Raw genomic sequence first — 13,409 nt, 5'->3', positions numbered from 1 at the left:
GGTCTGATAAGAAAGCCTGAATTCATTTTAGAGTGTTACCTTGAATGCCATAGTATTTTAGTTTGTAGAGTAGACGTTTGTGGGGAACCTTATCGAAGGCCTTGGCAAAATCCATAATAGTGAGGTCTGTTTGTATATTTTTGCTGTTGTTGTTGTGAAGTTCTTGTATAAATTGAATTAGTTGTGATTCACATGATCTAGATTTACGGAAACCATGTTGGAGGTCGTAGAGTATGTTATTTGCCTCTAAATAGTCCAGTCATGATGTTACTTGTCAAGTATGCTCCATCAACTTACAACACATACAAGTGTCTATAATGTTCAGCCTTGTATCGTTCACCCTTTTTAAATGCTGGTGCACCAATTGCATGTTTCCAGTCTTTTGGTGTTTTTCCCGATTCCAGAGATTTGGTAAATATGGTGGTAAGGATGCTATTTGTGCTTTTAGTTCTTTTAATATACGTCCACTGATGTTATCTGGACCACTTGCTTTGTGTGGATTTAGTTTATGTAACAATTTTTCGACACCTGGTGTAGTGATGTTTATTTCTGGCATTTTTGTGTACGGACTTGGACCCTTATCAGGAATATTAGATGTTGGTTCCTTAGTAAATACTGACTGAAATTGTTGGTTAAGAATGTCCGCTTTTTCAGTAGTGTCTGTTACAAGTATGTATACTTCTTTTTTCAGAGGCGCAATTCCTGTATTATCATTTCTAGTGCTTTTGATGAACTGAAATAGCTTTTTTGGTTTTGTGTTTGTGGACTGATGTTGGTCCGGTTCATTGTCATTGATCACAGGTATAAAATTTGGAGCATGGACCCCCCTCTTTTGGACCTCACCAAAATCGACTAGCAATGGATTTTTAAGACTTGATATATGTTTTTACATTGTAGAAAATTGAAAATAAATAAAAAAACATCAAACAATTTTTTTTTTAGTGAGGTCCAAAAAAGGGGGGTCCATGCCCCAAATACCTGTGTCATTGATTGGTAAATCACAAACTGTACATGTGCCAACGGTACCAATTACCAACATTGGTCCAACAAAGTATCTGGGAATGTTTATGATTTAGAAATAAAATATTCATGATAAGATGTAAAATCTTGTCAACCATTCAATATGTCATATATATATTTTGGAAGTCCATACAAAAAAAGTTTTTGAAATTTCCCCCGCATTATTACATTCCAATTCGACTTCCGGTATAATGGTTCTACTTTCGTTTTGGTTCGTTTTCAGTTTTCAACAGTTCAAAGAATTGCTCATTGGATAACGATGTTATTGTACCCGACACTAGGTTGATTACAGACAGATCATTGTAAGAAAACAGTGGAAAATTTATAAAACTAGATTATACAGGTATAAGTGAGATTTAGCCGCTCCTGACTTACAGTAAGGCGTCAAAACAAAACACAGGCACCAGTGCCTGTGAAACAAAATTCAAAAAAATGAAAAAGCCTTTCAAGACGTTTTTTAAGAATTTGGATTAAAGGTGGTGCTAAACATGGAATCCGGGTCCGTCCGCCCTGATTCTGGTTCGCCCTAGTTTCTGTTCGCCCTAATACCTGTTCGCCCAGAGTCCGTTCGCCCTGATTTTATTTTTTAGTAAAGTGTTGCGTTGTGTGTATATAATTTAATGTGTTGAAGTCAGTCTACAATTTGGCAGAATATTAACGATGTATCATGTTGTTTATAGCTAGCTGCTACTAGGTTATAAGTTTCTGTACATTTCAGGACTACAAGATATTGTGACTTCAAGGTATTGGCAGTGGCGGATCCAGAACTTTTCATAAGGGGGGGGGGGGGGGGGGGGAACGCTGACTGACCTAAGAGGGGGCCCTCTCCAGTCATGCTTCAGTGATTCACTATATAATCAACCAAATTTTCCCCAGGTCCCCCTGGATCCGCCTATGAGTGAGGATCATTGAGGACTAAGTTTGTATCTGTATGTTATTACATTACTAGGAAATTTAAGTAATTATAAAATAAAGTGTAACAATGCAGCCAAGAATTTTATAATATAAATTTGGCAAATATTTTCTGTATTTAACTTTTAATAGATATACATAAATTTAAATATATATATTTATATATCGTTCATTAATGTAACATATACATATCATAAATGAATATAGGGCAAACGACCCAGCTAACACGTAAAATATTTTCATGATATTATTGACTGGTTATATAAATGTTTGTCAAAAATATTTACCAAAAAATATTTTATAGACATTTTTTTACATCAAAAAGTATGCATGAATGATATTTTAACAATATTATTTCATCCCAATGTTTGATTGCTAATATAAAAACATTTTTTGTAAATATTTTTTTATAATAAATAAATAAAAATTCTTTGCTGATGTTTTTCAAACGTTAAATAGACAGTTTTATAATGAGAACGATTGTATGTCGAGGAGATATTTCTTTGCAATATTCAATCAATATCTGAGGGACTTTTTTATATTACATTTAATATATATATTTTTTAGGGAGAGATCCTTTTGCGCCAAAAATGCATCCTTTTGCGCTGGGCCACAACTTTTTTTCTCCAATGCTACGTTTGCGCCACATGTTTTTAAATTACATGGTATCATTTGCGCCAAAAATAAAACATACGATTGCGCCAATTAGAAGGAAAATGACTTTCTTACTCCTGTATTCGGACTTGGAACCGCCAGTTTAAACGGCAAATGTTTACTTTTTTGTAACATATCTTTTTCTAACTGCTGCTGTATGGATACTTGGAAGGGAAGGGGGGGTAGGAGGGGTCCTCATCCCGAAATCCCGGGCTTAAAAACACGAAATCCAGAGGTCCCGAATTTAAATAAAGTTAAATCCCTGATCCCGAAATTTGAAAAAAAGAATTCCCGGATCCCGAAGGGGTAAATCCTGAAATCCCGAGCTTAAAAACACCCGATCCCGGAGTCCCGATAAAGGTCCTATCCCCCCTCATACTTCCACATTTAATGTATGTAGTAGCTTTCAACTTCACTTAATTGTCCAAAAACACAAACATTGAAGGATGAAATGCATAAAACAGTTCATAATAATTCCTGATAGTGCAATAAAGCCCATACGCATGGTGGTAACAAAACACTGTGTCATCAACATTTGTGGCTTAAACATACTCAGCAAAAGCTTCTATTTACTATATTTACTATATTGTCATATTAAATATTCAGCAAAGCAAAAAGTTTGATTCTCTCTTTGTACATTGACTGTCTAATGCATTTTAAGTCATTTCTCTTCAGATGCTCATCTTCATGGTGAAATATCTCCGAACATATGATACTTTTTAAGCCAAAAAAAAGAATAAATATATAGTATAATCATTAATATTTATGATAGATATGTGTACGGGTAAACTGGGGCAAATGAGTTCCGAATATTGGCGCAATTGATACATTTGGAAAACAAAATTTGGCGCAAATGATACCCCTGAAAAACAGCAATTGGCGCAAAAGGACTGCTGCCATTTTTTAGATGTGTAAAAAAAATATTTACAAAACATTTTTGATTAATATCTATGTAAAGCATAGGTTTGATGTATAATAAAATATCTTTTTGATGTAACATCAATATAATTTTCTTGTCCTAATTAAAAATATAAAAATGGTAATATCTAATGAATATTTCAATAACATCATAATAAAATTGAGAATGGAAATGGGGAATGTTCCATAGAGACAACAACCCGACCATAGAAAAAAACAACAGCAGAAGGTCACCAACAGGTCTTCAATGTAGCGAGAAATTCCCACACCCGGAGGCATCCTTCAACTGGCCCCTAAACAAATATATACTAGTTCAGTGATAATGAACGCCATACTAATTTCCAAATTGTACACAAGAAACTAAAATTAAAATAATACAAGACTAACAAAGGCCAGAGGCTCCTGACTTGGGACAGGCGCAAAAATGCGGCGGGGTTAAACATGTTTGTGAGATCTTAACCCTCCCCCTATACCTCTAGCCAATGTAGAAAGTAAACGCATAACAATACGCACATTAAAATTCAGTTCAAGAGAAGTCCGAGTCTGATGTCAGAAGATGTAACCAAAGAAAATAAACAAAATGACAATAATACATAAATAACAACAGACTACTAGCAGTTAACTGAAATGCCAGCTCCAGACTTCAATTAAACTGACTGAAAGATTATGATTTCATCATATGAACATCAGGCACAATCCTTCCCGTTAGGGGTTTAGTATCATACCATCATAACATATATGAGAAGAACATAACCTGTGTCATGCCAACAACTGGTTTTTGAATAAATGTTTTTAGTACCGATGCAAAGACCCTATAAGTGAATCAATATTAACGCCAAAATATGCAATCTTTAATGACCTGACACAGGGGCGGATGCAGGAATTTTCGAAAGGGGGGGTGCTAACCCAGGGCAAAGGGGGGGTGCAGGGGGGGTGCAAAACATATGTCCCGATACAAATGCATTGATCGGCAAAAATAAAGGGGGGTGCACACCCCCGGAACCCACCCCCCCCCCCCCCCCCCCCCCTGGATCCGCCACTGTGACAACAGTATCGTAACTATATCCCTTTTTAATAAGTCTATTCAAAGGTTTTGTTAGTTTTTGAGGTGAATACTGACACTGTGTGCTTTAATATAAAGAATATTTCCATAAAAAATTGGATGTGAAATACCTGAACGTATAAGAAGTCTGCATGTTGAGCTATATTTACGAATGATGTCGTTATACCGATGATAAAATTTAGTAAATGTTTTGACTAGTTTGTGACAATATATTTTTTCGATTTTATTTAGAAAATATTTTAAAGACTGTTTCATAAACGTTTTAAGATAATATGTTTAATAGATATATTTGTAACTTAAGATGTATGATAGAAATGTTTTCCAAATGTTTGTTAGTGATATTTGAGTGAATCACATGTTTGATATGAGAAAAGAAATATTTTATAAACATTTTTACATAATATTTCTAATTGATACTTGTAAGATGTACGACAAATGTTTTTCTAATGTTTGTAAGTGATTTTTGTGTGAAGCCCATGTTTGATATGAAAAAGGAAATATTTTTTATATAATTTTTTAATCAGATTAACATGAATGTCTCCTCATTTTTTATAGAAAAGTTTTAACAATTCTAATCTAACTTAGATAAAAATTCCAATCAAGTCAAAAAGAAAAATTATCTAGCGAATAACGATTGTGTTTGAAGTCAAATTGAAGAGCATGACTCAGTAAAAAATCAAAAGATAAAGTCATACCAGAGTCATACCAAATAGCAGTGGCGGATCCAGAAATTTTCATAAGTGGGGGCCCACTGACTGACCTAAGAGGGGGCCCACTCCAGTCACGCTTCAGTGATTCCCTATATAAGCAACCAAATTTTTTTCCAAAAAGGGGGGGCCCGGGCCCCCTGGCCCCCCCCCTAAATCCGCCTCTGAATAGGACTACGATAATCTGTGCCTAGAACTAGACAATTCTTTGTAATTTGCCTAATTCAAAGTTTTTAAAACAGTGTTTATAAAAAAAATATCATGCCAATAAAGAAATATATAAGCCAACATTGTGCCAACAATATGCCAACCTATTAGGTACTTATCTCCCCCCTTTATACCACATAATTGAAAATTTATTTTTTATATCATTCCAATGTTCTAACAAAAAAAATGTGCTCTTCATTCTCTTTATCTAACATTTTCAAATCTGTGTAGTATTTTAAATGTATTTACCTAAATGATTGAATAATTTTATGCACAAACAAAAAATATTTAAAACCAGCCCAAAACAACAAATACAATTTGAATATACTTTCATTTTTTTCATGTGATTGCAAAAGAAATTAATACCAGTAAATTTACTTGCTCTCCAATTAACAGATGTGTATGTACTGAATATATATCTTACTAATATAATATTTACCAGTACATTTTATGAGTTCACTTATAATCATTCAATTTAATGCATCATCTTTTCAATAAAATGGGTATATGGTTGACAGACTGTATTTAAAAAAATTCGTAAGGGTTCCACGGAACCCAGTGTCTTGCCTACTTTTGCTGTTAATCGCAGACTCAACAAAAATGAGGAAAAACATCAATAAAAATTTCCCTCTCGATACTGTCTTTAGTTTGAAAGAAGCTTCCAAGTTTGGTAAAAAATCCAGGATAGTTTATGAATCTAATAAATGTTTTATAAACTTTAACTGCAGACTGTATGTAATGTTAACTGGAAGAAAAACTAAGTCCATTTATAAGTAAAATACGGAAAAAGTGATTTTTTTTTTTTTACAAAATTTACTTCTGAATAATATCTTATAATCAGAAACAAGCTTTTGTCAAAGTTTGGTAGAAATCCAGGATAGTTTAAGAACATTATAAAGATTTTAAAAACTTAAACCACAGAGTGAATGTTTTATTTCTGGCAAAAAAACTAAGTCCATTTATAAGTAAAATACGGAAAAGTGGAAATTTATTTTTACAAATTTTTCTTCTTGATACTATCTTATGATCATAAACAAGCTTCTGTTCAAGTTTGGTACAAATCAAGGATAGTTTATGAAAGTAATTAAAATTTTAAAAACTTTAACCACAGAGTGAATGTAATGTTTCCTCACAGAAAAACTAAGTCCACTTATAAGTAAAATACGGAAAAGCGGAAATTTATTTTCACAAAATTTTCTTCTTGATACTATCTTATGATCATAAACAAGCTTCTATCCAAGTTTGGTACAAATCAAGGATAGTTTATGAAAGTTATTAAAATTTTAAAAACTTTAACCACAGAGTGAATGTAATGTTTCCTCGCAGAAAAACTAAGTCCATTTATAAGTAAAATACGGAAAAAATGGAATTTTATTTTTACAAAATTTACTTCTGGATACTTTCTTATGATCATAAACAAGCTGCTGTCCAAGTTTGGTAGAAATTCAGTATAGTTTAAGAAAGTTATTAAAATTTCAAAAACTTTAACCACAGAGTGAATATTTGTGGACGCCGCCGACGACGACGGATGTAGGATCGCTAAGTCTCGCTTTTTCGACTAAAGTCGAAGGCTCGACAAAAACCATTTGGTAGACATCCATAAAACATATCCTAGACATGAGAAGAATATTTTGTCCAGATGTTTGAGATATATGTTGTCTGGATATTTTCAATTGACACTGAATAATATCAAAATTATGTTATTATACCCCATGCAACGGGTTGGGGAGGGTATAATGTTTTTGACCCGTCCGTCCGTCCGTCAGTCGTACCGTCGTCCGTCAGTCCGTCAGTCAGTCCTGTTTCTTGTCATCGCAACTCCTCTCAAACCACACAACAGAATTTCACGAAACCTTTTCAGATAATAAGGACATACTATGACTATGTAGTTGTGCATATCGACGGGAAATTGCGATTCAATTTTTTTTCTAGGAGTTACGCCCCTTTGAACTTATTTACTTTAATGTACTACTGCAACAGTTTGTCATCGCAACTCCTCTCAAACCACACAACAGAATTTCACGAAATCTTTTTAGATAATAAGGACATACTATGTAGTTGTGCATATCGACAGGAAATTACGATTTAATTTTTTTTCCAGGAGTTACGCCCCTTTGAACTTATTTGCCCAATATACTACTGCAACCTTTTGTCATCGCAACTCCTCTCAAACCACACAACAGAATTTCATGAAACCTTTTCAGATAATAAGGACATACTACGTAGATGTACATATCGCCAGGAAATTACGATTCAATTTTTTTTCCAGGAGTTACGCCCCTTTGAACTTATTTGCCCAATATACTACTGCAACCTTTTGTCATCGCAACTCCTCTCAAACCACACAACAGAATTACATGAAACCTTTTCAGATAATAAGGACATACTACGTAGATGTGCATATCTACAGGAAATTATGATTCAATTTTTTCCAGGAGTTACGCCCCTTTGAACTTATTTGCCCAATATACTACTGCAACCTTTTGTCATCGCAACTCCTCTCAAACCACACAACAGAATTTCATGAAACCTTTTCAGATAATAAGGACATACTATGTAGATGTGCATATCGACAGGAAATTATGATTCAATTTTTTTTTCTTATACAATTTTTTTTTCTCATGCTTATTTTATTTCTCCAATGACAATGTGGGGACGTGGGGTATGTTAGCGCGCTCACTAAGGTTCTTTAATTTCAATATAAAATAAAGATATTTAACAATAATGCTCTTTAAACATTCAGAACAAATATTTCCAGAAAATATGCTATTCACATGAAGGGAGCTACCATTTGATTTTTATGGGGGGGCTAGGATGAAATTTAAAAAAAAATAGGCAGGACAGGAGTTTTGAGTAAAAAAAAAAGGCAGGATGTGACACTTGCAAAAAAAAAAAGTCAGGACGACAATTTAGGTAAAAAAAAAGTCAGGATAAACTAAAAAAAAAAGGCAGGACCGATTAGAGTGAAAAATAAAAAGGCAGGACAGAGATTACAGCTAAAAAAAAATGCAGGACAAAATTTTTCATCCTAGCCCCCCCATAAAAATCAAATGGTAGCTCCCTAAAGCCAGATATATCACGTCAAAAACATGTTTTTGAATGATGTTTTGTTGACATTTTGCAATATATTTTAAAATATCAATAAAATGTTTTTGTGCTACCTGGGGAACTATCAGGGTGAACAAACTCAGTGCGAACAAACATTGGGGTAGGAGGGGTCCTGATCCCGAAATCCTGGGCTTAAAAAAATGTAGACCAAATAATCTGTCTCTTGTGTAGGTACACTTGTCATTTCATATTTTCTTTTCATCATTTGGCTATTTAAAAAAAAAAAAAAAATATATAAATAGCCAAATGATGAAAAGAAAATATGAAATGACAAATTTACCCACACAAGAGACAGATTATTCGGTCTAAAAAAAAAGAAATCCTGAGGTCCCAAATTTAAATAAACTTAAATCCCGACATCCAGAAATTAGAAAATAACGAATTGCCGGATTCGGAAACCATTTGCCCTGATACCTCCCGTACCTTCAAACCAACCTTGAACCTAAGGACAGCATTGGCTAAAATTAAGTTGACCTGTAAACTTAATGAAAAGAAATTGCTGCATGCTTCAGAAGGAGGCAAGACATTTAATGATATATATGAAAGGGATATAAGCCAATAACAGTCCATTCTGTTCAATATTTTACAGAATAGACTGTTATAGGCTTATATCTTACTTAAAACATTGTTTAACACATTGAAAAGGGTAAAACAAAAGAAAAAGCAAGCAAAGATTTAATTTCATCCAGTATGAAAATTGTTTTGTGAATAAACTTTTTAACATTAAAATATATCCTACATGTTTGCCACTTTAAACATGTTAAACAGTATCTCAACTTCAACAAAAAGATAGACAAAAAGAAAGTACAAATAAAGGTAAACAACATGTAATGCTACATGGAGAATTAAACACAGGGTATGCATATTACGATTTTTGCGTGTGCAAAGACTACTCATAGTTTCCTTTCATCATGTTTATAGTTTTCGTGAATACACATGATACAGTTACCATGGTTACATGCGTTTTGTATTTCAAAATGGATAAAGTGACTAAAGTATATTTTTTTAATGCAAAAACAAAGAAAAAGCAGCTAATAATGGCAATATATATTATATTTCAAATCAAAATGCAGTCCTCTCCTATTAGTTTCTTGTTTCTTCTTGGGTTTTATATTTTACTAAGTGAATGAGAAAAAAAAATAACATATGTCAGAAGACAGGTTCTTGTTCAACCATATCGAGTGCACAGCAGTCAATTTTATTTCAAATACATAACTAATATGAAAAAATGAAGAGATAACAACATGCAATCAGTTATATTCTTTTGTTGGAATTTTCAAGAGGCTGTTATTGTATACCAAAACGGTACCACCTGAATACCCCCCACCCCAACCCCCTTTTTTTCTGCTTTTTTTTTCTTTCTACAAGGTCGTATCGCTCTTTTTTCGTTTATTTGTGTATTGAGTGACAGAGTCCCTTGTGTTTATTAAATGTTACTGAAATGTATTATTTTGTCTTGATTTTCTTTTGAAAAAAAACTTTTATAAAAGGAACACTGCAGACAATGTGCGAATCGGACACCCTTACGGTTGGTTTGTTTGACACATAAAATGCGGCGATGTCTTCCTTTATTCTATTAGATATATAAGCAGAAATTTTCCTGGATGATTTTATTTGGTTTCTTCCTAGAGAGAATACATCCATGAAAATTTAACCTTCATATAATATCACTTCCATTTATTGGAAACCACGAAATAAAATCCCCATGAAATCTTATATAGAGACAAACCCAGGAACCTCTCGAAAATTAGTGTTTCTACAGTTTGTATATATATATATATATTGACTATTGTTAAAAAGCAGCTGATGAAATATATGAGCACTTTGGGACTTTCAATATTCATATTACTGTAGTATGTGTAAGTTCAGAAAAAAATAGGATAAGGATAAGATACAGAAATTTTTTAAATTGTGGACTTAATATTGGGAATTATATAGAAAATAAATATATGCTTATCTTACTTGTTATAAACTGCAAGGTAAAAGGTCAATACTTTTTTTCCCAAATTGACATGACAATTTGATTTTATTTACCAACAATGTTACAAATCAGGTATTTTTTTCAGAATGCCTTTTCAGTGAAGAAAGTCTAATATGGCAGGTAAAGGACAACCTTTTACACCTTCTGTTGCGAAAAGTAAGTTTTTGTTTTTAGAAAACTACAATTATAATTAAGCTAACTCAGCCACATTAGTTATCTCACCTTAATGAGCAATGACAAAAAATCCATACACTATCAGACATATTAGTTATGCCACATATGTAAGTGTCTAAAGAAAAGCATACATTAAAAAAAATTCATCTAAACAAGATTTAAACATAAGTCACATAGCTGAAATTATCAGTCCACTGCTTAGAAGAGTTATTGCCCTTTGAATTGCATGTTTGGTAAAAATAAATTATCATTTTTCATCTTGTATAAGATCTTCTGATAGATAAATAGTGTGATAAAACGTTGACACTTAGTTCTTAGATATTGATTACAACGTTAACGTCACTCTTTCTAATGACAGTCTTCACATGTTGGCATGGATTTATTTGATATATATAAAGAGGTTTTTCACACATTAGTTTTAGGTACAATTAGTAATTAGCCTTATCCAAAAAGATAATTTATTCCCATGAACATGATCTTTGTTTAAAACATCCATATTGTAGCAAAATATCTGTCCCTCAGATCTTGTGTACAATTTTTCTCAGATTTTTTTTTATAAAACTTGTACTAAAGTTTCAAATCAGCATTATCCCATTTAATTCTATAATTATAGTGGAAGATCAACTTGTTTTAAAGAGTTATGCCACTTGGAAATGTTAATTTTATGAAAATTTCAACTTTTTGTTATATAAAATAATACATTGGAAATATGAAAAAAAGTGCAATGAGGGAGACATTAGAACTCTGTTCTTTTATAACAATTATCATTCAGATTCATTCTGAGGTTTAAGTTTTTCTGTCTTCAATAAGTTTGTCAAACCTTCATGGAATTGTATGAAATTTGAAAAGAATCTTAATAATGTTCAAAATACAGTATCTAGAGCAAAATTGTGATCATTATTGACATGTACCAACATTATTTACTTCTTTTTGTTTTTTAGTAGAATTACCTGACAATGCTATGCAAGGAAATGCTACTAACAGAGCACGTTCAGCTAAAAATCAAGCACCTGGTGTTCCTTTGCAAAAAGGACTAAAAGGAACTGTTGAAAAAGAAGATAAGTTAACAAAAGCTGGACTTGAGTTCAAAAAAAAGAAAATTGAGTGCTTAGCAAAAACAGACTTTTTTGCGAAAGATATTCCAAAAGGTGTGCAAGTTGAAGTTTTTGATGAGGTAATTGAGCTTAAGGGACCTAGTGCAACAGCTGTGAAAACAGCTAAAGATAAAGTGAAACAACGAATTCAGGATATAAAATCTAAAAGCATAAACATAACTAATAACCAAACTAAAATATTAACTATGAATGATGCTCTTAATTTTATTTACTACAAACTTGACATCACCAAACGTATTGTATCATGGGAGGTGCTTCTAGTTGCTGACCAAGGCAAGATGAATGTTTACTCTTTTAATGAAAAAGAAGCTAAGGAAATAAGTGGACAAATTATGGCATGCATTGCTGAAGAAACAGTTTCCAAAGATGAAAGTGAGCTTCCATGGTTTAAGGACTTCTGTGAAAAAGAGCAGTCTAGAATCATTATTGAACCTAATAAAAAAGGCAAAGTAAAGGTCTTAATGACAACTGACCTTCGTAAAAGATACTTTGATGTTAAAAGACCTCCCAGATCTCCTAAGAACCTAGATACAGATGGTAGTCAAATACAAAATGTAGCTATTGAAAACCAGAAAACTCCATCTACAAATCAGCAGGCTAAAGCAATGGCTTTAGACAATCCTCAATCCCCAAGAAAAAGAGGTTCAACTCATAAAGCTGCCCTGGAAGAAGATGGAAAAGCAAAGGAATCTACCCCTCACTCTAAAGAAGATAAAAAATCATTTGAAGAAAGAATTGATCTGAACAATCAACAAATTAGATATCTTGACACATACCTGTCTGATAAGTTTCTTAGCCTCTGCAAGAAGGATGTTGATTTTAGTTTAGTTGGAAAGCAAATTGTCTTGAAAGGTAAACAAAAGCATGTGGATACTGTTAAGAAGGAAATGGTTGTGCTGTTAGAATCAATTATTATCGTCTCAGAACTAGCTAGTTGTGGTAAAGCTCCTATTCCAGAGCACTTTTTGAATGGTACATGGCAATCTTTTGCAAAGGATAAAAAGTGCTTGGTCAAAGTTATTAAGTGTAAGAAACCAGTCTTAAAGTCAGGATTAGTGATATGTTCTGAAAGTCCAAAGATGCAGATATTGTGTCTAAAAGGACCGCTATATTTAGCAGATGTGGACGCCATGATTTGTCCCGTCACAGAGCAGTTAGAACCAATTGGAAAAAGTGCCATCTCTGTAAATGCAGGTAATAAGATCGAATTATAATTCATTTTATTTAAATTTCAAACAAATTGATTTCTATATAAAACAAAGCACTAACTTATAACAATAGCAATGACCAGTGGTGTAAAACAATCCCCAATCAATCAATCAATCAATGAGACAACTGAAATTTCAATGGTATGGATTTAAGTAGTTAGTGCATGGTAACTGTACAGACAGCAACAATGAGAAAACCTTAACCATGTAATCATCTATAAAAGACCCTTACAAGGCTAAATGTGAAACCATTCAAACAAGAAAACTGAAAATATATTTTGAGAATAGCAACTGTATATGTTTTTTTTAACAACAATTTAAGAAATACAAATATGATAGACA

At 32.8% G+C, this 13,409-nt stretch overlaps 1 protein-coding gene across 1 annotated transcript in view; it reads left to right on the top strand.

The window, feature by feature from the left end:
- The first annotated feature begins 1,188 nt into the window (after positions 1–1,188).
- The window catches only part of LOC139502108 (uncharacterized), a 43,880-nt gene continuing 31,659 nt past the window's right edge, over positions 1,189–13,409 (top strand). The window contains exons 1-3 of the mRNA XM_071291474.1: positions 1,189–1,363; positions 10,656–10,726; positions 11,686–13,053. Of these exons, the coding sequence (XP_071147575.1) occupies positions 10,684–10,726; positions 11,686–13,053 (1,411 nt within the window). The 5' untranslated portion in view covers positions 1,189–1,363; positions 10,656–10,683. The remainder of the gene's footprint in view (positions 1,364–10,655; positions 10,727–11,685; positions 13,054–13,409) is intronic.

Source organism: Mytilus edulis, chromosome 13 (assembly GCF_963676685.1).
Source record: "Mytilus edulis chromosome 13, xbMytEdul2.2, whole genome shotgun sequence".
In the NCBI taxonomy this organism is placed as follows: domain Eukaryota; kingdom Metazoa; phylum Mollusca; class Bivalvia; order Mytilida; family Mytilidae; genus Mytilus; species Mytilus edulis.
The sequence above is the reverse complement of the archived record's forward strand: the minus strand, read 5'-3'. Positions and strand labels throughout refer to the sequence as shown.